The following is a 21,817-nucleotide window of genomic DNA, read 5'->3' as shown; positions in this document are numbered from 1 at the left end:
CTATACTGCAACATTCTATGGCAAAAAATGTATCGCGCAGAATTATACATATATAAAATTATGTAGGATTTCGTATTGTATTGTGTACTTAGAGCTGCTCTAAAGTATTGTACTATTATTTAAATTCGGAGATTTACCACAAGATTTTAATCTCATTCATAACAGAGTGATTTACAGAAATTCATTAACTCATTTTTATAGTTGTATATAAAATATTAAACTTTCATTTTTAGAGAGACAATGCGTATATGGCATTTATTAAATATAAGCAAATGTTTACACACTAAATTAAATGTATATAAAAATATGTTGAATATAATATGTTTAATATATGAAATTAATAAAATCTTCTCTATTTATTTTTATTTAATCCATTACACAATAAAAAATAAAAATCAAATCCTAAAGTGATTGAATTATAATTTCAAATGTTGCCAGTAGGGGGAGTTTCATGTTTAATACAACACTTTATTTATTTGCGCGCCATTTTTTAAAATTACTAATTTGAAATCGTCATCTACATCACTTAAATTTTATTTCCGACCAGCAATATTTACAACCATCATTCAAAATGAATAAATTCTAAATAACATATTGAATTCAGATTAAAGCAAAACGTTTAAATTATAATTTTACACAAGACATTGTACCTAACGTATTAAATCTGATCAAACAAAGTAAGTTAATCTCATGAAATATATAATAAATTACATAACCGATTTTAAGTACTTGAAATTTTCTAATTTCAAAATATATGTTAATTTATAATTAAGACGTTTTTGTTTATCATGTTTCCATTTCATAGGTAAGAATGATTCCTTACCTTTTGTTGGAAACATTGTATGGAATATTTTATTGACGTCGCTTTGTGTATAATTATTGAAATTGCCAAATCATCCTGACGGGTTAAGTGATACATTATATAATGTATGCACGTATACCACGTACCATGTATCCACATGTACTCAATTAGTTAATTACAGGAATCTTAAATCAATTTGGACCAGCAATGCTATAAAATGATCCGAAGTCAGATTCTCCTCCACAGTACGTTTGTGGATATATTGAATGAAGTGAGTATTACAGTGATTTAACGTTCGAATTAATCAAAATATATAAGGAATAACTTATATTATTCTCTCAACTGATATAAAAAGCAAATTAATGAACAGCTACTTTCTTATTTTTTACTAATATTCAAAACGAAATTAAATAAAATTTTTGTTTCAAAATACTATTACACCATTAAATAAATTTTATTTCTTCCGTATTATCAAACAATTGAATTGTAATGACTATATTATAAAGTAGTCTACCTGATGTAGTATTGTTTAATAACATAGTATTAAGTTTTATTGAAAAAGTTTCCAAATCTGCAAGTAAATAAGATCTGATTTTAATTAATCAGCAATAATTAATTAGCAAATTTAACGAGTTATGTTTGCATTTCATGCTTTTGTAGGATTACAAGACAGTTATTTATGTTTGGCGTTGCATAACAACGCCATATTCAGTTAATGTTAGATGGGATGGTCCCTTAAATAAACTATTTCGATCCTTGGAAATAAATATTAAATATTTGAATTTAACATTCATTAACATTAACTTTTCTAATCAACGAAATATGAAATAAAATTGAACGAATAATAGTTGCAAAAAATAAGGGTTCACATGTTATAGAATCCAGACAATTAATCACAATGTTATTGGACGCATGGATGATATCCGAAATTTTCGGCGCAACGATTCTCCTAATCTCTGCACTGTATATATATTATAAACTTTATGTCTTCGCTTTCTGGCGCAAAAAGGGAGTGTACAATGTGGAACCTACGTTCCTTACGGGACACATGTTGCCACTTTTGACTGGCAAAATATCGCAAGGTAAGTGTTTAATTTCGCTGATGCCACACAAATGATAAATTACATCAATTATATAACGACTTGTGTAGCAAATGAGGTCATCCTCATTTCTTTTTAAAACGTTCGATTTTACACTTTTGAAGACAATATTTATTTTACGAAGACATATGGTCGAATCAATTTGAAAAATTGTATTCCAGAATAAATAATAAGAATGCAACTCAATAATTTGCAAAAATATTGATTTTACAGAATTAGATCATAAAGTTTTATCGGTGCAAAAATGTGTGCAAGAATATATATCTTTTATTATAACTCTAGCCATTATTGTTCTTATGTTTGAAAAATTAAAAAGTCATTGTTACTGTATAGGTGATTTTTTCAAAGACGCATACGATCAAAACCGTAAACACCGGCTTCTTGGATTATACATGTTGCACAAACCGTATTTGATGGTGAACGATCCCGATATAATTCGAGAAGTGTTGACGAAAGAATTTTCAAGTTTTCACGACCGCGGAATATTTTCCAATACGGAAACAGATCCACTCACGGGCAATTTATTTCAATTGCCCGGAAAAAAATGGAGGCAATTAAGGGTGAAACTGACGCCGACTTTCACGTCCGGGAAGATTAAGCAAATATTTCCGATTTTGAAGGAAACGGGAGACACGCTGGCAAAGTATTTGGATCGCAAAGCCGAATTGAAAGAATCGATCGACGTAAAAGAGGTTTTCGCAAGGTGAGCAATTGTGAAGGGTCGTCCAGTCAGGTGCCAATTTGTGAAGAACAACCCTTGTATGCCACTCCATATAATTCAAACATCGCTAACAATAGATAAATTATCGATCACCGAACAGCTTTAACTAACACTTTTCGTTTAAATTGTAATAAAATCGCGATATATAAAATCGTAGATCAACGTTTGAAAGGTCATTGTAAAGAGGAATCTTCCCTTCATAAGGTCCCATTAAAATGAATCTAGAAAAAAATTTGATAAACTCTATGAAGTAGTTTGAATTTATAAAATTTGGAATGCAAAGGGTCATTCAATTTCTCTGTCTATTTTATAATAAACAAGAGCCGTTGAAAATACTGAATTCGAGGGTGTAAAAATAGAGACTTTGTTCTTTAAAATGAGTATAGGCAAGAGGTTGTCAGATTTTTTTCACGAAGGTACAAAATTTCGAAGATCGACGATCCTGCATATCCTTTTGTCAGACTTTCGTGAAACGAGGGTTCATCAACTTGTTTTTCAGGTATTCGGTTGACATCATCATGTCAGTCGCGTTCGGAATAACTTGCGACAGTTTCAAAAATCCGGATAACGAATTTCGTTACTGGGGTAAAAGGATATTGGAGCCTAGACCTTTTTGGAACGGTCTCGTATTTTTCGCGCCGCAAGTGTTCGATTGGTTCGGGATACCGTTCAATGAACGAGGGATCACCAATTTTTTTACCACCATGTTTCGAGAGACGGTGGAGTATCGTGAAACCCATAATATCGTTAGGAAAGATTTCTTGAACTTGTTGATGCAACTAATCCGAGACGGATACGTTAATCCTGACGATGATTCGGTGACCGAAAATACTCAAACAAGTAATGATCGTTTTCTTCTTAATAAATGGTATATTTTAAGCATAACAACGTGAAAGATGTTTCATTTGGAATGTAACTTATTGTGAACTGATTTGTAGACAGTAGTTAATTAATTTTAATAGCAGTCGACTATTGCGTACGTTTTCGTACTGTTTAGAGGCAGCGGAGAATAAATTGACGATGAAGGAGGCATCCGCGCAAGCTTATGTTTTTTATTTAGCCGGATTTGAGACGTCTTCGACCACAGCCACATTCTGCTTGTACGAACTAGCAAAAAATCAAGATATACAAGATAATTTGCGGGACGAGATTCGAAATGTTGTAAAAAAACATGGCGGTATCACATATAACGCAATAAATGATATGCGTTTTCTTGACAAGGTAATCTCAGGTATGTAAATGATAGCCTGGGAACGCAAACATGTTATTATATATGTTATTATAGTATAAGAAGTTGCACGTTTTTTTTAAGTAAAATTTTTTTTTAATTTGATTAAGTTGTCAATCCAATCGAGACCATGACAAAATAAATAATAAACAGATGAAGTGTTAAACTCAAGAGGAATTATTAGACACATAACGCTAGATCATTCGTTGGTTCACGATCGTTACTGCTATTTATAAATTTTATTTACGTGTGAAATATATCCTTACCTATATATCATAAATTTCAAAAGAAATTATACAGTCGCTAGTATATTTTTTTTTTAAATTGGATTAAGATCAAAATAAAAATTCAAACTTTTTTTCAGAAACTTTGAGGAAATATCCCCCGGTTGCCTTTCTAAATCGCGTCTGCACAAAGGAGGTACTGTTGGAATCCACAGGCGTGACCGTGCCCCTAGGAACTCCTCTAGTAATACCTGTTTATGGTATCCATAACGATCGGAAAATATATCCAGACCCAGAGAAATTCGATCCAGATCGCTTCAGCGAGGAGAATATTAAATCCAGACATCCGTACGTTTATTTGCCCTTTGGAGAGGGACCAAGGGTATGCATAGGTAAGAATCGTTTATCTAAACTTTTATTCAATTTAAACCACATAAACTTCAATGACTAATCTTTATTTATATAATTTTTTTATAGGCTTACGATTTGGACTGATACAAGTCAAAGTTGCTATAATAAACGCGTTGCTCAATCATAGGGTGAAACCTACACCGGGTATGCCGGACACCCTGGAATTTTTAGGCGGTACTATTGTTTTAATACCAAAAGGGGGTGTGCATTTGAACTTTGAAACTGTGGCATGATGAATTCAACTATGAAAATTCGCATTGTCCCACCTAGCACAGATGATAGTAGAAAGGTAGATGATAGTAGCTATAAACCACTGAACGAGGCAAGTCGATACAGTAGATCATCGACACATCAGTCGGTGTCCGATTGTAACTATTTATTTCCGCCCAGCGATTTGTCTCGTTGAAGAGGTTTTACGCCAATGATCCTGAAAAACTTACGTTAGCAAAAAATAAGAAGAGGGAGGCGGGGAGGAAGACGTCAGCTGTGTTTGACAGGGCAATAACTATAATCTCCACATGACCCGTTCACTTTAAAGAATATGTTTTTAATTTTGGATATAAAATAAACGCATAACTGTTTCGAAAACACAACGATGAAAATGTATAATTTCGATGAATGTTCGATTCTCAATGAAACGTCGATATCTCTGTTCGAACCAACGATCTGTCGATTAGAAACAATCTTACGCGAAATAAGATGATGAAGATGCGCTCTAGATGATCATAAATTAATTTGTTTTTATCTGTTCACACCACGATATCCTGCGCAGAACATTTGAAACTCCAGTACACCATTCGATCGTACAGCTTCCCGTTGAAATGAAGAAAATAGAAACGACGTGATCCAGAGCTGGATTTGAAATTCGGAGTGGGTGGTTTCAACAACGTTTTATTTCATAGACTGACATATGGAACGCAACGGTACCCCGGTACTTCCGAACAGTAGATGCAAATTATCTGCGCGGACACGGAACACATCGTTTCAGCACCGATCAGACAAAATATTCGTTGATATACTTGTTGGGCAACTGCGTGCCGTACCGCTGTTGCGTATCAATCTGTACGGGGATACCTTGTTTCGTAAACATGATACGCAACGGTAATACGCACCGCAATATGAATCCTCCTCGTTAGCACGTTTCCCTAATCGGTGCTGAACAGATACGCCCCGTGTCCGTATAGACAACACGAAGCTACCTCAAAGAGCAACAACTAGATTCCATTGGATCGTCGACCCAAAGGGAAGCTAATAGCGATAGCCTTTGGTGTCGTAACCGTCAGCAGGTAAGGAGTTGGCTAGAGTAATCAGTTCGGAACGAAAGACTCCATTGGTTGCGCGAAGATCGGCAGCGTCCGCAGCCGCGGCGGAAGCTAGAAGAGCACCATGAGGTCCTTGGAGAGGACCAGCTTCTTGCACATAGCCGGGTCCACGGAGAGGACCAGCTTCAAGCAGATAGCCGGGTCCTCGGAGAGGAACAGATTCTCGCAGATAGCCGGGTCCTCGGAGAGGACCAGCTTCTTGCAGATAGCCAGGTGCTCGGATAGGGCCGGCTTCCTGCAAGGGGCCGGGTCCGAGAAGAGGCCCGCCTAGTTGAAGCTGTCCTTGCGCGAGATGGGGTCCGGGACCCTGCAGAGGTCCGGATAAAAGCGCGGATTCCTTGAGACCTCCAGCCGGGAGGAGAGGGCCGGACTCTTTGATTCCTTCGGCAACCAGGATGGGCTTCCTGAGAGGACCGTCCTGCGGTAGTTTGACCGGCTGCGCAACTTCCACAGGCTGGTGGCTCAAAAGCGCAGCTGAACCTGCACTATCCGCCACGCTCGCAGCTGCGGCTTGCGCGTTATTCTGAGCTGCCGCAGCCGCGGTTGCGGCATTCTCTGCAGCGTTTTCGGTCGTCTTATAATCTAAACGCGCAGCTGTGAGCTGCTCGTCGACGGTTTCCGCTCGGGCCTTGGCCTGGCCCAGCATTGTGGTTTGCGCTGCCAATTCCGCAGAAGCCTCAGCGGCCGCCTGAGCCGCGCGATCTGCCGTGGTCTGAGCCGCGTTCAAAGCTGCCGTGATCACCTGCAACTGGTGCATCGCCTGCTTCGCGGATGTCCGCGCTGCGTTCGCTGCACGCTCCGCTTGTTGCAACTGCAGATTCTCACCATCCACTGCCACGTGGGCGTCCCGCGATTGCTGCTCCAGGCCCTGCACCACGATCTGCTTGCCAGCGAGCGCAGCTGCTGCGGTGGCAGCCGATTGAGCTGCAGCCTGTGCCAACGTGTTTTTCGCAACATACGCAGCCTGGCCGGCCGCGGACTCCTGGTTGCTCAATTGTGTGTGAGCCTGTTCCGCTGCACCTTTCGCGATGCCGGCCAGCGGCCCGCCCACGCTGTAGCCTGGTTTCGTGGGACCTCGAGGGGGGCTAATCGCGACTGCTGATAAGCCTGGTTCCGGGTCCAAATACGCTGCCGAGTCGGCCAGGCCTAGCGAAGACTCATGTTGGGCATACCCGTAGTCGTAACCACCCAGTTGAGGATCAAGCACTTGCTTCTTCGCGGGGCCACCATGTGCTAGGCAAAGACAGCCCAGTAGCAGGAAAAGTTTCTTCATTGTTGAGGTCTTCGGAATATAGTCCAGTATCAGGTCAACGGCTTCTGTAAAGAGAAATGACTGGTGAATTTGGGTACGTTCAGATCGAGATACTGACTTTCAATTTTTCATTTTGATCAGATGTGGACGCTGATTTTATTGACTTTTGTTCCTTGCCAGTTTTGTTCAAAACAAGAAACATTGATGGTACAACATGGCAGGTAATGTATATTTGTAAGAAATAACAAATTCATTCATTCGTGTTCTTTCATTTGAAAAAACTCGACGTTTTATCTGGATTCTAGCTTGACGCTGTTATGTGAATGCATAGTACGGGTGTGACCATAACATTAGGAAAAATTCTCCTTGACCTGCTATCTACTGTCGCTTCACCTTGAATATCGTGAACGGTAAATCATATACATAATTACATCGTAGAAGTAGATCATAATGAATTTATAAGGGAAACAATTACATACAAACACAAGATTCTATGGATGTATTGAATAAAAATGTAACACGAAGTGTATGCAAACTAAACCGAGCACTCATTAAAGAATTCCTGCAAACAGAAAAATCTGCATAAGTTTGCTAAACGTCGTGTAACATAAACGAAAAAACAATGATTGTACATTTTGTGAACATTGGTTCATATCGAATTAGTTCATTCAACGTTACGTTGCAATGGATGAACATATTAATTCATTCAATTAATCGGATTTGTAATTTCTAATTAACGGAGAACTGTATGAAACTTGGTTGTTCGTTTCACAAGTATTTACTTTCGCTCCGCTCGATCTGAGGTAAATATAGCGGGGTTACGCAATCGAACGCGGATCATAATCGAATAGTTCGCGCCTAATGGAGTTAATTCGTATACCAACTCCGGGGAATATTGATTGCATGTCTCTTTACGAAATTCCGGATTGACGTAAAATATTCATGACGCACGTACCACCTTTCCGGCGCAACTCTGTCGCAATTACCGCCGCCGGTTCAAAACCAAAAGTCTAGTTTCGTCGCGCTCTGAAAAGCAGCAGTATGTGAGCGCATAATTAAGCCGCAGCAGTCGCAGATCTTATCTGCGTTTACGTGCGATTCTACGCGCGTGTTCAAATGAGGCAAAGTTTCTTCGATAAGAAACGATTTTTTGTCGGACAGCCTTTCGAATTCGATCCGAGACACTCTTGACACAACATAAATCTACAACTTCGCGGAAATGTTTTTTTATAGGTATTCATTAGTTGAATATGAGTCTGTAAACTTTGTATTAATTCTTGCGCGCGCGGCTTCTGCGAACATCGAGTTGCAAATGAAAACGCTTATTTTCACATTCAAAGGCATCTCGTGCTTTGACATTAATATTTATAGTGATCTAGTTTACATGGTCATGAAGTCTCCTGAATCAGAAGATGCAGTTTGATACTATGTTATCAGTACGGATTGATGATTATAATCTCAAAATACAGGTCATTCAAAAAATGATTATGAACTTTTTCTGATACAGCGTGGTCATTAAAAATCATATTAATAGACTTCTCAATGATTATTTCACATAAATTCTGTTACTAGCAGTTGTTTAAGAAGTTAGGAATCGCGAATTTTTAATTCACTTTTGTATTTATCCTGGTTTTATTGATATAGTTTCATTTTAATTAAAAAATCTTAGATATCAATCAGGATTATTCAATGACCGTCTATATATCTCGAATGCAAGTTCGATTTCCGTGAAAATAAAACTTGAAATTCCCTTCTATAATTTTGTCAATGTCTCTGAATAAAAAAATCATCCATTGTTCCGTAGTGATATGATTTATGTTTGACGTAGTGTATAATTAACGTGGACTGATACACTGTAGCAGTAGTAAACAAGTGTGCGGGAAAAACTGAAATATTCAGGATTACGAAAGAGGTACGTGGACCAATTTTATGACTATAAATACAACAAGAAACGACCGGTACTAAAACTATGCTATTGCGAAACTGAAACGCACTATCGTAAAGGTAAATGTGCCGAAGAAAGGATTCCATATTTCAGAACAATTGAAACCGTTGTCCTATATATTAGTCGCGGACGAAGGCGTGGTAATTGTATACATATTCATTTACGTCGTCTTTCATTCATACCCACGAGAAACCATTCTATTGAGATTTAGAAAAAAATTATGAAAATATGTCAAGGAATTGACTTTCGCAGTAAATGTTTCAAACATGAGTAATACATCGCAGCGTGAGTTACGATCATCGCGTGAGGAGTACGTTTGGAAAAAGGTGACCGGAATTGTTAATCAAAATAGTAGTTAATTATTTGGATAAATACAAAGGATAAATACAAAAGTGAATTAAAAATTCGCGATTCCTAACTTCTTAAACAACTGCTAGTAACAGAATTTATGTGAAATAATCATTGAGAAATCTATTAATATGATTTTTAATGACCATGCTGTATCAGAAAAAATTTATAATCATTTTTTGAATAACCTGTATTTTGAGATTATAATCATCAATCCGTACTGATAACATAGTATCAAACTGCATATATCCAATATGTACTGCAATCCAGACAAAATAAATGATTACTGCAACCGATTAATATTACAGCAAAAATTGAAAAGGTGTAATGAATGCAATTAAATAGAACCTTAGCACTCAAGCTCATAATCAGCGAAAATATGTTCTGCACATATTTTGCAATTTGTACCTTTCATATAAGATATAAATCACACGTGCCACGAATAGAAATTTCACTTCGTTGATTTGCTCTATTGTAGCATTAATATTACACAAAGAACAGCATAAGTAAAACGAAGTATTAATATATAGATTAACTTCAATCAGTTACCGTAGTACACTCAGATAAAATATTTTGCTTCTCCACTTTTGATATGAACGCAGACACATTTTGTTTATACAACAAGATTGTTTAAAAATATTTGATCGAAATCACGAGTCGTAAATGATTAAGTTCACACTATTACAAAAATTTGTTCTTTCATCTCATACAAATAAAATAACGATAAATATGCACCGAACAAAATATGCAAAGTATAATATAACAAAATATGCAACAAACAATTGAAATCTATTTTTCACGCACTCGAACGATCGACGCACAAAAATGTAAATTTACATTGAGAATTTCGATGTATTTATAAAATTTAGAAATTTTCTAAGAAGACAGCTCCATAGCAAACATAATAATTTATAAATCTAAATTGTATAAATAATAATTTAGAATAAAGAAAATGTAAGAAAATAAATATTGAAGATCCGCAGAAAAAATAAAGATACGCAGCCGAATCATCACAGTTCCGAGATCGGTAATTTGAGTAAACAATATTTAGTACTCACCTAGTATAATAACTGGACCGAACGAGCGGTTCAAGAGTCGATGGTGTCTTTGCTCAAGGAAACAACTAAGGACTGATACCACTTACTTGTTCATTGGAGTTCTTATAGCTCTTGTAGTGTAAGCTGGTGGTAGTTACGGAAGGGGTTGAGGACAGTCCAAACAACGATTAGATTGCTTTTTTTTCTTGAAGTTGCAAAAGAAAATATGTAGACAATTTATTATCCTAATCTTCTCTCCATTTTTTAAAACCAAACGATCGACAAATATCTGCTATTGTTTATCCGTATTATTCTCTGTCCATAATTATGCAGATAACAAATTCGTAGTTTTCGAAAGTATTTTATTTTTACACTTAGCTTTGTCCGATTTTATGATGTACAAAAATACGTATGTTGAAAACAATATTTTTCACTCACTTTCACTGGAAAATCCGTATTTTGCGGAATATTTTTTAAAGTAATTCTAAAATCGAGCATCTCGACATGCAAAATTCGATAAAGTCGCGTTTCATTTTGTTTCCCTAGTCGACGTACATCCTCGCACCATATTATCCGTAAGAAATTTGCCACCTTGGTATATGATGATTTATATGAACTACAGCCCCTCATTTACCTGAATTCATCGCCTGCAGCATGTACTTCTTTTATATCCTCTGTATCGGTGAGTTCTATGAGAAGTTCATCGATACTCGTTTCCATAACCAAAATGACTATTCCTTTAGTAGTAATGCTGATGATTGAGAACCACGATTGCGGAAGGTATCATAAGATTCCAGTCGGTGCAGTAAGTTCAGCACCCTTTTTCGATTACCCATTTCCCCGATTGCATTTTTCGTATGTCTCGCTCCAAATCAAATGTTCTATTAACCTATAGTAGGGAGAAATCGTACACAATAATGTAAAGAAAGATCTGATAAAATTTATGAAACGGTTTTGTTCACAATTTAACAGAACCGTTCATGGAAGTGTTAATTATAGATAAACATTATTGTAACATATTTCGCCAACAATTATGTCTGTGCTTTACATGTAAATAGTTTCTGAAATGATTCAAAGTATTACGAGTTCTCGATATATGTAGATTTGTCCTTCACGTGGAGATTTTGCCGTTTTTATATTCCATTAGAATCAGAGGGAGGTGCGTTACGCGGAAGGTGAAACTAACAGTCATACTTGTCGCAATGGTGACAAAAAGAATCCGGATCAAAAAAGTAGCAGCCTTGCACAGAAAGCTGCGCAAGAAGCCAAAGCAGCCTCAGATGCTCAAAACATTGCTGGTCAGCAAGCCGCTCATCAAGTATGCCTATTTCTACGTCATACAAAATAGATTTATGGCAACTAATTATTAGTTGTTATTAGGAACGAAGAGATTCCTCCATTCATAGAAACTTTAGAACATTGTGGAGGATACTAAATTTTGTATCCAACTTCTAATGTGTTCAATTAATTATTTAATTATCATTCAAAGTAGCAATATTAAAATTGTAATACAGTAACCATGATCACAAATTAATCCTTTCGCTACAACAGATTTTTATTAAACACCGCACGCGCAGCATATAGTGGTTTAACCGCAACCTACGCTACGAACGACGAATTTTTTCATCGGCGCGCATTTTTCAGAATTGCATTGGTGAATTGAAATGGCTGCAACTTGACACACTGTGCCGCATTATATAAGCGCGTTGTAACAATTTCTAGTTAGATTTGCTGGACGCCTATAGGCGCCAATAGCGCATTAGAAGCAAATTTTCAAAGCGTCTGTATGCGCCAACATTGGTGTAAATATTGTAATAATTTGAGACAACGAAAACTATTATTAGAATTCTTAGGGTGTAAAAGGTGTTGAAAAGACAAATGTGTTTAATGCTGTAAAACATTCTTACAAAATTGAAGCAAACTTTTAATAGATCCTGAAACATGAATTATTAAACCCAAAGACCAATGAAAGATTCATATTCGCGAATACATAAATCGAATAGATTTAATCTATGTAATAGATATGGTTTTCCCAGATCTTGATTCCTTGTTCGTATCCTATATGATTTTCGAATTGTTCATCGTTATGCAACTAATCGTTAAACTACATATAATTCCCACGTTATGATCAGTTACTGACTTTAATTATTCTTAATCTATATCATACTGATTCGTGTATTGGAGTCTATAGGGTTTCATTCAAGTAAAAGAAGACAGCCAAGGCCAGACGAGTTTTGATCTTATAAGTTTCCTTATAAGTTTTTATTATATTAATTTCCCTAAAATTTAAATTGGTTGCCAGAAACTTGATGTTTAAATAACAATTTTTAAGTTCTGCATTTAAATGGACCCGGACCCCTCCAAGTGTTGATAAATAAACATAGGAACTTGACGATCTTTTTCAATGCACATTGTTTACGTCCGATTCGATGTTCAGGTGAAAACCCAACTGGCCGAAAAAGCAGTGCACGCTGCCAAAGCTGTGGACGAGGTACTTTCACGGAAGAAGATGTTGGTAGCAGAATTGCAGGAAGAGGTAAAGGAAGCTCAATCGGTCGTGCAAGAAGAGACCTCGTCTTTGGATCGGGAACAATCGAATGTCAACGCTGCTTTGCAAGCTGCACGACAATCTCAAGACCAGGTGATCCATAAATCTTCACAACAAAATATTTTGAAAGACAGGCCACTTAAACACGAACCACAAAATCCTAGCATTTGCAATTCATAGAAATTTGCAGCATAGAAATTTCAATAATACTAGATTGACAGTTTCTGACTTTTCGTTATGTATGATTTTCTTAGGCTTCTACGAATCATACCTGAACTAACGAATTGCTAAACAAAACACGTTGTTGATCGAAATGAGAAACATTTCGAGTTCGAAAACTACAAATCCATGTATACATATATGAAAATCGGAAGTCTAATAATAAGATAGAAAAATGCTTTGCGAACACGATCCAAAGTACAGTGTATGGACTATGGATTTAATATACACGCAGTGTACGCAAATGTGAGAAACACAACAAAAAACCTGCCTGCCTCACCAAGGATTGCTAACTTTCAAATTACTGCAACTAAGCCTGCAACTTCATTGAATTCTTAATCGCTGGGTAGAATTTTTCTCTGAGTTTCTATAACTTACAGTTTTACCACAAAGTTTCGTAGCCTTATAAATTCAGCTCGTTCATGTTGCAAAACAAATATACTCTTCTACTTACACCAGAGGGCACTTAATGAGCAAAAATAAAATTTTCCCTTCATCCGATGTTCACAAAATAGTAAAACCAGGAATTTGCATAAGGATCCACAGTCTAGACAATATAAACGACATTATTGATTTCAACGATAAAGCGATTTTCAAAGCGAAATTCAAGGACCACGTATGTTCATGGAACCATTTTTTGGGATAGAAAACGAAGTTCTAGGCACCAAAAACGCCATAAGCGTATAAGATCGTGGCCGTAATTCTACCAAAGCCCCTGGGATAGGTTTCACGTTGCCATTCCCAGAATAAAGCGATCGAGACCGTTGATCTCTCGATCGCGTATTGAGAAAGTCTCGGCGAGTGAATCATTGTATTATCGGCGCGCGTATTACATGACCTTACAGGTTCCGCGAAACAATTGCATCGGATTATTTATTCGATGTATGCAGTATCCATATCGCATTTACCGTTTCCGTTTCCATGGTTCGAGAATAGCTAAAGACGCTGTCGCACGCGGTGCAAACGGCCAAAGCGAACGCGGCGAACGCGCAGGCGGCTGCAAGCGGCGTTCAAAAAACCTTGCGAGAGAAAGAGGAATTGTTGGACGCGGCGAGGAGGCGGGTCGACGAATTGTCGAATCAGTTGAAAGTCGCTAGACAGGAACTCACTAACACGAACCGAGCGGCTGCCAAAGCGAACGCCGCGGCGACCGAAGCGAAAGCCAATGCTAGCAGGAACAAAAGGCGATTGGAGAACATCAGGAGGATGAGAGTCGTCAAACGGTAATTCATTTTGTATCACTGCTCGTTGCTGATCATGTCATTACCAATCGCACGTGTAATGTTCGAGTAGCTTCGCTGACTGCAGAGGTATATGCCTATAATTTTGCGAGAAAACAATGTGATATCATGAATGGGCAAGATATCAATTTGTCCTTGACTATATCGGTACGATGAAACAAGATTGGTCACTGTCATTGATCCTCCGTCAAGAGTCAACGTACTATAACTTCAGTTTTCACTTATTAGACATGATTAATCTTTTAACACTAAACTTACCGCGCCGGTTAAAATGACCGGTTTTATTGTAAAATGCTGAAATTATGCAAGCTCTCACGCAAGAAATGATGAAATAAATTTCTTAATTTCAGCATACGTTATAATAACAATTATTCGACGGAAATAAATAAATGCTTTGAACTGGGTAGATTTAGGGTTCAAACTGAAAGACCGCGGATTTTTTGATCTTTTGCTCTCGAAGCTGCTTGAACTTCGGGTCTTAGACGCTTCGTCTGACCCAGAGATCACTTTCTCCTATTTTGCCTCATTTCATGTATTTTATAAAGTGCAAAAGATCTTTTCGGAGACTTGCAATTTTGTTTGTAAATTAGCAAGTGATCTTGATCAACGTTACCGAAGCTCCGAAGTAAGTTAGTCGAAACAAAGAATAACCTTCCACGTACACTGAATGTTTAGTGTTTGGTAGCTTGTGTCGTTGTTTTACCGGAACAGCGATATGTATCTATACACACAGGCTCTTGCAACCTTTCATACGTAGCACTACAGGGTTAGCCACTTTAGACGGAACCATTGAAGGCGAGGACAACCGCGTATGGCAGCAATGTGACCTCTACAGACACTACCACGCGCGCGTTGAGCTTGCAACTTTTCATGCCGCTCAACTTCCCGCAGGATACGGTACGAAAAGTTGATTCCAAAATCGTTCAGATATCGTCCTGATTTAATTAGTTCATTGCCACCGGTTTCGTGGCGTGCTTAAGCTTGTCTTTTTGCAAATAAAATGCGCAATTGAGCACGTTTAAATTATCGTACGAATGATAAAATTTGATTTCGTTCACTCGTCGACCAGATTGTTCTTGGAATTCCTAATTGTACTGAGGAAAGCTTGCTAATTGACAGCAAATGTTTCTCGATTAAAGCGGATATACTGCTCAGTGGTAAAACTCTATAATGTAGCTTTTAAAAATAGCAGATTATTCTGTTAGATTCTCGAAGTAAATCGTTCCCATGGGACTGAACGTTGATAGTTACGTGTCCCGTCGTGCTCATACCTTGTCAATCACTTTCATTTATGCTGTCGCCAGAGGAGCATAAAGTGGTAACGCGACAGCAAAGAAATGGAACAGAGAAACCACTCGCAAACTGAAAATGGTTTCGTTCCGAGTGACTACTAGTAATTACTGTGGAATTAGAATGCATCTAACAAGATTCATCTTCATCGATCTAACTTTTCATAGTTATTTTACTTGTTTCATTTCTGCTTACAGATGCGCACACGATCAAAAATGAACGGTGACCAATGCTTCTAGAAAGGCGTATAAGACTATAAAATATTATATGTTGTACTTCTTAATTGGATAAAAATAAATTTACACTGCAATCTCGAAACTCGTTGATAAACATTAAATGGAGAATAATTGTCGTAATTGGAGATCAACGATCCGTGGAAGAATCGTAAGATAAATATTCAAAAGCTTTTTCTGAACTAATGAATTTGTAGACGATCATAAGTGTGACACGCTACGTAGATAAAGTTCCAAAAGCTTTTCCTGATCGACACTTTAATCTTCGCCGTCCCGGAAAGCATTATTACGTCAATGATCTTTTATCATTAATACGTTTTAGTCACGTTCGCTGACATTTACATTGAAATCGTGACTTACCCCTACAGACGTGTCGACACGCTTCAGCGAATCAGGACCTTTCTAGAGCAAAACCCAATGACGCATTTGCCCAGTGACTACATACATACATATACGAAAGTCATGCACACATTCTGACCTATTCGATTAAACTCTATTCAGAGGTGTTTGTTCGAATTCCCAAAACCATTCAGACCGGTCTCAGTTAATTGACCAGAAAAATACTAATTTAGCTTCATGTAAACATTATTATGGCTTCGCGCATTTTTGCGTTTTAGTAAATCTTATGAAATACTTTTGCCTTTATCCATCAGAGAAACTGCATTTTAAAATTGCAGCTTCCAAAACATCTGCAGCATTGATGCTTTGTAAAATGTCACAACCTACACGAAAAATTCATTGTTACTAATATTACTTGTCCTTGAACTTTGAGACCTTCCTTTTAACATTTTCTATGTGAAAATACAATGTAAACAAAATAAAATGATAAAACGTTGAAATTTCGTTCTCTATTACAGATTTTCTCATTTAACTCTTCGAAATATTTCTCTATGCTGCATTTTAGAAAACTAGATTGTTAGAATATGCTTATTTGTAGTCTGGTAATATGTCACTAAAATTTGATTTTTTTTTAAACGGAGATTAAAAAGGTATCATAATTTTTATCTATGCAGCGGTTTGCCACACTGACAAATCCATCCGGCTATCTCACTCCCATTCGATGAATGTCTCGTTCATCGGCCTAGGATTCAGTGCCCGGTATTATCTTAATTGCCATCGTGCCCCTCCCACGGAAAGTGCACACCATGAACGCGTATTTTTTGAAATTTGCTAGAGACTGCCATGTAGACGAATGCTGTGCCCGTACATTCATATGTAAGAAACGCGGGTCAATACTCGCAGTTCGTGACTATCTCAGGTGTTCTTGTACATATCACACAAGTGTGTACGTATAAACAACTTAGTAATACAACCAATTCAAGTGCGAATGCAAAACAATTCAGTAATGCAGTCAATCTAAATCCGCACACTTTATTCTTTTTATATAAACAATTTATATCATCATCAATGAAAATGGCGCAGTCATGCCTGAGCACGTTTACAATCAAAGTGATCATAATCTAATTTTCCTTCGCATTTTTCCTTTTAGTATAATATTATATGATATGTATGGACCATTTTAACTCTTCAATTGCGGAACCGGCGACCATTTTGGTCCCACCATTTCAAAGACATCATTTATTTCTTCGAACTAATTTAATTTAATTTCAATTGGAGGCTGTTTAATAAGATGCAAAACAACATTTGATAAACAACTGCCGAATTCAATTAAATACTGCTGACTACATGTTCCTGTTGAAAAATCGGAAAATTGTTTTGCTCCATCGTATATTACTCTTTTCTGATGTATGTATATAAATGAAAAGATTGGAAATGTCAACGAAACGTCTTAAAAAAGCGATAAAAATAATTTATTCACGTGGGAATTGATTTGCAATCATTTATATATAGAAATGTTTTATATAAAAATTCTCCTTCACAGATTAAAATACTGTTATGTTACGTTATTTACAGGTTATGACTCTCTAATTCAATAAACTAGAATACATATGTAAATTCTTGTGTATGGAATCCTGTAAACACATCATTTTAATTTATCAGAATAAATTTTTAAACATTGTACTTGCATCTGTAAGAAGTCCGGTTGCTTTTTGAACCAAAGAATTAATTGTTTAAATGTCCTCCCAACAACCATTTTGTTTAAACACGAGTCATCATCAAAGCAAGTTTGCAAACTTATTTCGTTTCTTTCATTTCCTGCTCGACAGCGTCACCTATCTTTGTGCACGTAGATTATCTACTTAATCGATGGTAACATTCCCTTCTGTTATCATCTGAGCACTGTCTTCTATACATATATCTGTATCACACTCGCAAAAAATTCGCCTCTAAGATTGGATATATATGGTGTAAGGTCTAAGATCTCAGGTCTAAGGTCTAAGGTCTAAGGTCTAAGGTTTCCCCCAATTTCCCCCATTCCGGACGAGTCCCCATTTGTATATTCTTGAGGAAAAAAGGAGGGAACCGCTCTGTAATAAACTCTTGTATTTATCATAAAAAGTATAGATTAACAATTTTTTATTATGTACTAATTCAAAAGTTATTGTCCTGATTGAGGTTACCTGTATTAGGTAAGGTTTTGTTGTTTGTTTACGTTCTGTTTTGACGTAAATTATATTCTACATTATTGTTTACTGATAGGTTGTGTTAAAAATAATATTTTTAATAGTTAGTTAACATGGAGACCGTCGTGAAAACTTCCTGGGTAGATCTAACGGATGAAGAAGATGCTCTTCTCAATGAAGCCATTTGCATGAGTTCGAATGAACTTGGTAAAATATTGGAGTTGAACAAAGAAAGCAAAGTTGCTCAAAATCCCTCAAAATCACAGTTTCATGAAGATAAAGTTACTGTGAATATTACGACAAATGTCACTACAAATATTAATAAAAATGTGATCATAAATCATACGACCAACATAAAATATGAAGATAATGTTAAAAATAAACCAGAAGATGTGAGGTGTTTACGCAAGAGGACTAGAGAAAATAGTGTACACCATGAAGATACAAAAGTTTTTCGAAGCAGACATGACAGTGTATCTAGTTCTACTACAAATTCTTCTGATAGCAGTAAAAAGCGTGTAGAATATGAAACAGATCCTATTGTATTAGCACGTAGACAAAAAGAAATAGATTATGGAAAAAATACCATTGGATACGATAGATATATTCAGACTGTGCCTAAGTAAGGATTTTATAAGCAACAATATTACTGTGAAGGTATGAAATACTTAATTCTATTAATTATATGCATTTATAGAGAAAAACGTGCAAGAGAACATCCAAGAACGCCTCCAAAGTATATTAAATATAGTAGAAGAGGCTGGGATGGCATGATAAAATTATGGAGGAAACAGCTTCATCAATGGGATCCTCCTGAAGACAACAATGCTGATTAAAATTAAAATTGAAACTTTATTTTGTTACATAAATATTTAATTTTGTAATACTATTTGTGGTTCCATGTCATTGTGGTTCCGTTCCTGCGGATATATATATATATATATACATATATGTATACACATATTAGGTCAAATTTAGTGTAAAGTTTGGTACATTCTTATACATACTTACATATGTTATAAAGAAATTAAAGTAAATTTAGAAATTTATATCATATATGTAGCACAGAAAAGTCTTAGTTTTGAAATTTTTACTGAACTTATTATTTAGTCTATATACAAATACATGTAACTGTAATACATGTACAGATTTACGAGCTTGAAGATATTCAAAAACACTTAGAAATGAAAATAAATAAGACAGTATTATTTAAAAATTCCGTAATTTTCCTTTTACTTTATATATTAAGATCCTTATTTAGTTATTTTCTGATTGTCTTCAGATATAGTTTGTATATTTAAATTATTGTTTTCTAATTGTTTTAATATATTATCTAGCTTTTCATTAGTCTTTTGCTCTATTTCATTCATTTTTTTCATCAGCCTTGTCTCCATATCATGAAGCTTATTGTCAATGTAAGTTTTAATGTCTACATTCAATTCAGTATGCTCTTTGTTATATTGTCCCACCTCTTTTCCATGACTTTCTTTAACATTTTTGTTTATTGATGAGTTAACTATGTTCTTGTAACATGATTGTATACCAACCGGAGCATTATCTTCATCATTAAAAGGTAGTTTAGTTAGGAATTGTTTTATGATTTCAGGATTAAAAATGAGTGGAGACGATGTTTTAGACTCAGCAATGGGTTCTGTTATATACAACATTATGCCATATATCCACATAATTGAATCTTTGCTCTTTGTTTTTGTGAACTAAAACATTCTAAGTTAATCAATATGTTCACAGAGAACTTTAGATTTCATTGTAAAAAATTCGTATACCTTTATACTAGCTTCAGAAGTAGGTGGGCTAAATTTTGTTTCTGCAAAATAAACAAAATTATCTTCAAACTCATCTACAAGGTCTGCAAATACTGTTGTTTGGTACTCTCCACATAGTTTGAAAAATTCTAAAACATGGCCTTCTGAAACCGTGGCAATATGAGATATTTTTTGATGGTTTGGTAACTTTATTTCCAACATACATGGCTCATTAGAAGATTGCGTTGGTTCTAAAGAGATGCATGTACCTAGGCTGACTATTTCATCGATATTGACGCTGTAAACATAGTCATAACAATCTTTTAATGTTCAGTACAATATTACAACAATAAATTATTAAAAACCAAAATATTAATTACTTTTCTTGTTTTTGAGAAGAAACTGTCAGAGTAAAAACATCTCGCCACGTTTTGTTGTTAGTGATTCGCCAATTACAAGAAGCTGTCAGATACTCTTTACTTAACTGCTTTGTTTTAGTTGCTAAAAAATTATCAACTTCTTGATTATTTGAAAGTTCCATTATATTTACTATCTATTCCACTATACGAGTAAGTTCTATTAACAAACAATAAAATTTCTGTTTTTTATATTCACTAAAGAGGAAATCTTTGTTTTCATACCTATTACAATATGCTACAAATATTGAACCACAGATGAGATGAACACTTTGTGTTTATTTGTTACTATCGAATAGAATCTACTTAGTAGATACAGGTTATTTTGCTTCTGCTTAGTAAATAAAAAAATCAAATCAAATATACTAACATCTGTAAAGATGTATTATATATGTATTTAAGGCGTCCTTTAATGAAAGAATAGTGTTTACAATTTGGATGAAAGTACATCTGTAATTAGCTGATCTGAAATATGCTGCAAAGTGCAGACTTAGAGTATATTGTAATTTTTAATATTAAAAATTTATGGAATAATTTTTCACTTTATCTTAATAATTCTATAACGGTTTTTATATGTAGTAAGGAGTTCCGTGGATGAGCGAGTAGGTCGATGGGTTATAATGCGAGAGGGAGGACACGGGTTCAAGTCCTGTGGGATTCTCAAAATCCTAAATCTATAATCAATACTCTCGTCTGTGATTAAGGAACTTAATTTAATTCACAAATTCAGTGGATATTGCACTTCCTTAGTAAGATGGTACGGAGTCCTCTTACTTTTGCAAATATTAGGAATCCTCGAATGCGCGCCTTTTGTGCTTTTTGTGCATGTGTCTTGTAATAAGGTCTAAGAGTCCACAGCTAATCGTGCCACTTGTGGCGAAAAGAAGAAGCTTCTCAGACCTCCGTACAGTACCAATTCACGTAGTGACAAAACGCACAAACCATTAGTCAAAATCAGCTGTTGATAATTTTGCCTACAAGTTTCAACGTTTTGCCACTGCATGAACTAGTGCTATGTGCATTTGAAGACGGCAGAATATCCGTGCCGAATTTGATATTATTGCTTATGGGAAAAAATGTTGAAATATGGAATGGAAAATTATTCATAATCGATTAATCATTAATACAATCGATTAATTAATACGCAAAACATTATTATAGATACAATGCTAGGAATCTTTTCTAGATTTTC

General features: G+C 35.9%; 5 protein-coding genes and 1 long non-coding RNA gene across 10 annotated transcripts; 4 read left to right on the top strand and 2 right to left on the bottom strand.

The window, feature by feature from the left end:
* The first annotated feature begins 918 nt into the window (after positions 1 to 918).
* LOC117229441 (cytochrome P450 6k1) lies at positions 919 to 5,079 on the top strand. 2 transcript variants are annotated; one of them, XM_033485893.2, is made up of 7 exons: positions 919 to 1,073; positions 1,681 to 1,884; positions 2,236 to 2,605; positions 3,123 to 3,463; positions 3,621 to 3,854; positions 4,216 to 4,467; positions 4,553 to 5,079. In XM_033485893.2, the coding sequence occupies exons 2-7, from the start codon at positions 1,701 to 1,703 to the stop codon at positions 4,717 to 4,719; spliced, it is 1,548 nt and encodes a 515-aa protein (XP_033341784.2). In that variant the 5' UTR covers positions 919 to 1,073; positions 1,681 to 1,700; the 3' UTR covers positions 4,720 to 5,079. The 2 variants fall into 2 exon arrangements, with proteins under 2 accessions (XP_033341784.2, XP_076376171.1); XM_076520056.1 differs by having other exon boundaries at positions 1,005 to 1,073; positions 1,665 to 1,884.
* LOC117229440 (uncharacterized) lies at positions 5,013 to 18,048 on the bottom strand. Of its 2 annotated transcripts, none has more exons than XM_076520057.1 (2): positions 17,949 to 18,048; positions 5,013 to 7,125 (listed from the first exon to the last, which is right to left on the bottom strand). In XM_076520057.1, exon 2 carries the CDS (start codon positions 7,079 to 7,081, stop codon positions 5,735 to 5,737), a length of 1,347 nt encoding a protein of 448 aa, XP_076376172.1. In that variant the 5' UTR covers positions 7,082 to 7,125; positions 17,949 to 18,048; the 3' UTR covers positions 5,013 to 5,734. The 2 variants fall into 2 exon arrangements, with proteins under 2 accessions (XP_076376172.1, XP_033341783.2); XM_033485892.2 differs by lacking the exon at positions 17,949 to 18,048 and adding an exon at positions 10,412 to 10,509.
* On the top strand, positions 7,077 to 7,600 carry LOC117229442 (uncharacterized). Its single transcript, XR_013032945.1, has 2 exons — positions 7,077 to 7,281; positions 7,366 to 7,600. It is a non-coding gene; the product is annotated as an uncharacterized LOC117229442 (long non-coding RNA).
* On the top strand, positions 10,553 to 16,006 carry LOC117229444 (uncharacterized). Of its 2 annotated transcripts, XM_076520074.1 has the most exons (6): positions 10,553 to 11,195; positions 11,538 to 11,708; positions 12,828 to 13,031; positions 14,094 to 14,380; positions 15,132 to 15,295; positions 15,886 to 16,006. In XM_076520074.1, exons 1-6 carry the CDS (start codon positions 11,082 to 11,084, stop codon positions 15,912 to 15,914), a joined length of 969 nt encoding a protein of 322 aa, XP_076376189.1. In that variant the 5' UTR covers positions 10,553 to 11,081; the 3' UTR covers positions 15,915 to 16,006. The 2 variants fall into 2 exon arrangements, with proteins under 2 accessions (XP_076376189.1, XP_076376190.1); XM_076520075.1 differs by lacking the exon at positions 15,132 to 15,295.
* On the top strand, positions 18,038 to 19,495 carry LOC117229443 (uncharacterized). The gene is made up of 3 exons (XM_033485894.2): positions 18,038 to 18,452; positions 18,551 to 19,068; positions 19,144 to 19,495. Exons 2-3 carry the CDS (start codon positions 18,560 to 18,562, stop codon positions 19,280 to 19,282), a joined length of 648 nt encoding a protein of 215 aa, XP_033341785.1. The 5' UTR covers positions 18,038 to 18,452; positions 18,551 to 18,559; the 3' UTR covers positions 19,283 to 19,495.
* Positions 19,279 to 21,482, bottom strand: LOC117229635 (uncharacterized). 2 transcript variants are annotated; one of them, XM_076520078.1, is made up of 4 exons: positions 21,400 to 21,482; positions 20,590 to 20,785; positions 20,231 to 20,507; positions 19,279 to 20,161 (listed from the first exon to the last, which is right to left on the bottom strand). In XM_076520078.1, the coding sequence occupies exons 2-4, from the start codon at positions 20,748 to 20,750 to the stop codon at positions 19,700 to 19,702; spliced, it is 900 nt and encodes a 299-aa protein (XP_076376193.1). In that variant the 5' UTR covers positions 20,751 to 20,785; positions 21,400 to 21,482; the 3' UTR covers positions 19,279 to 19,699. The 2 variants fall into 2 exon arrangements, with proteins under 2 accessions (XP_076376193.1, XP_076376192.1); XM_076520077.1 differs by having other exon boundaries at positions 20,851 to 21,473.
* Between the last annotated feature and the right edge of the window lie 335 nt (positions 21,483 to 21,817).

Source organism: Megalopta genalis, chromosome 3 (assembly GCF_051020955.1).
Source record: "Megalopta genalis isolate 19385.01 chromosome 3, iyMegGena1_principal, whole genome shotgun sequence".
NCBI lineage: Eukaryota > Metazoa > Arthropoda > Insecta > Hymenoptera > Halictidae > Megalopta > Megalopta genalis.
This window is presented reverse-complemented; position numbering and strand designations above follow the sequence as displayed.

Coding starts and splice junctions, on each gene's coding strand:
- LOC117229441 (XM_076520056.1), top strand. CDS start 1,020: ATGATCCGAAGTCAGATTCTCCTCCACAGTACGTTTGTGGATATATTG. Junction 1,074..1,664: donor TTGTGGATATATTGAATGAA/GTGAGTATTACA, acceptor GCAAAAAATAAG/GGTTCACATGTTATAGAATC. Junction 1,885..2,235: donor GACTGGCAAAATATCGCAAG/GTAAGTGTTTAA, acceptor GTTACTGTATAG/GTGATTTTTTCAAAGACGCA.
- LOC117229635 (XM_076520078.1), bottom strand. CDS start 20,750: ATGGAACTTTCAAATAATCAAGAAGTTGATAATTTTTTAGCAACTAAA. Junction 20,508..20,589: donor TCTTCTCAAAAACAAGAAAA/GTAATTAATATT, acceptor CTATGTTTACAG/CGTCAATATCGATGAAATAG. Junction 20,162..20,230: donor CTTCTGAAGCTAGTATAAAG/GTATACGAATTT, acceptor AGAATGTTTTAG/TTCACAAAAACAAAGAGCAA.
- LOC117229440 (XM_076520057.1), bottom strand. CDS start 7,081: ATGAAGAAACTTTTCCTGCTACTGGGCTGTCTTTGCCTAGCACATGGT.
- LOC117229443 (XM_033485894.2), top strand. CDS start 18,560: ATGGAGACCGTCGTGAAAACTTCCTGGGTAGATCTAACGGATGAAGAA. Junction 19,069..19,143: donor TATATTCAGACTGTGCCTAA/GTAAGGATTTTA, acceptor ATGCATTTATAG/AGAAAAACGTGCAAGAGAAC.
- LOC117229444 (XM_076520074.1), top strand. CDS start 11,082: ATGAGAAGTTCATCGATACTCGTTTCCATAACCAAAATGACTATTCCT. Junction 11,196..11,537: donor ATAAGATTCCAGTCGGTGCA/GTAAGTTCAGCA, acceptor ATATTCCATTAG/AATCAGAGGGAGGTGCGTTA. Junction 14,381..15,131: donor AGGATGAGAGTCGTCAAACG/GTAATTCATTTT, acceptor CTATACACACAG/GCTCTTGCAACCTTTCATAC.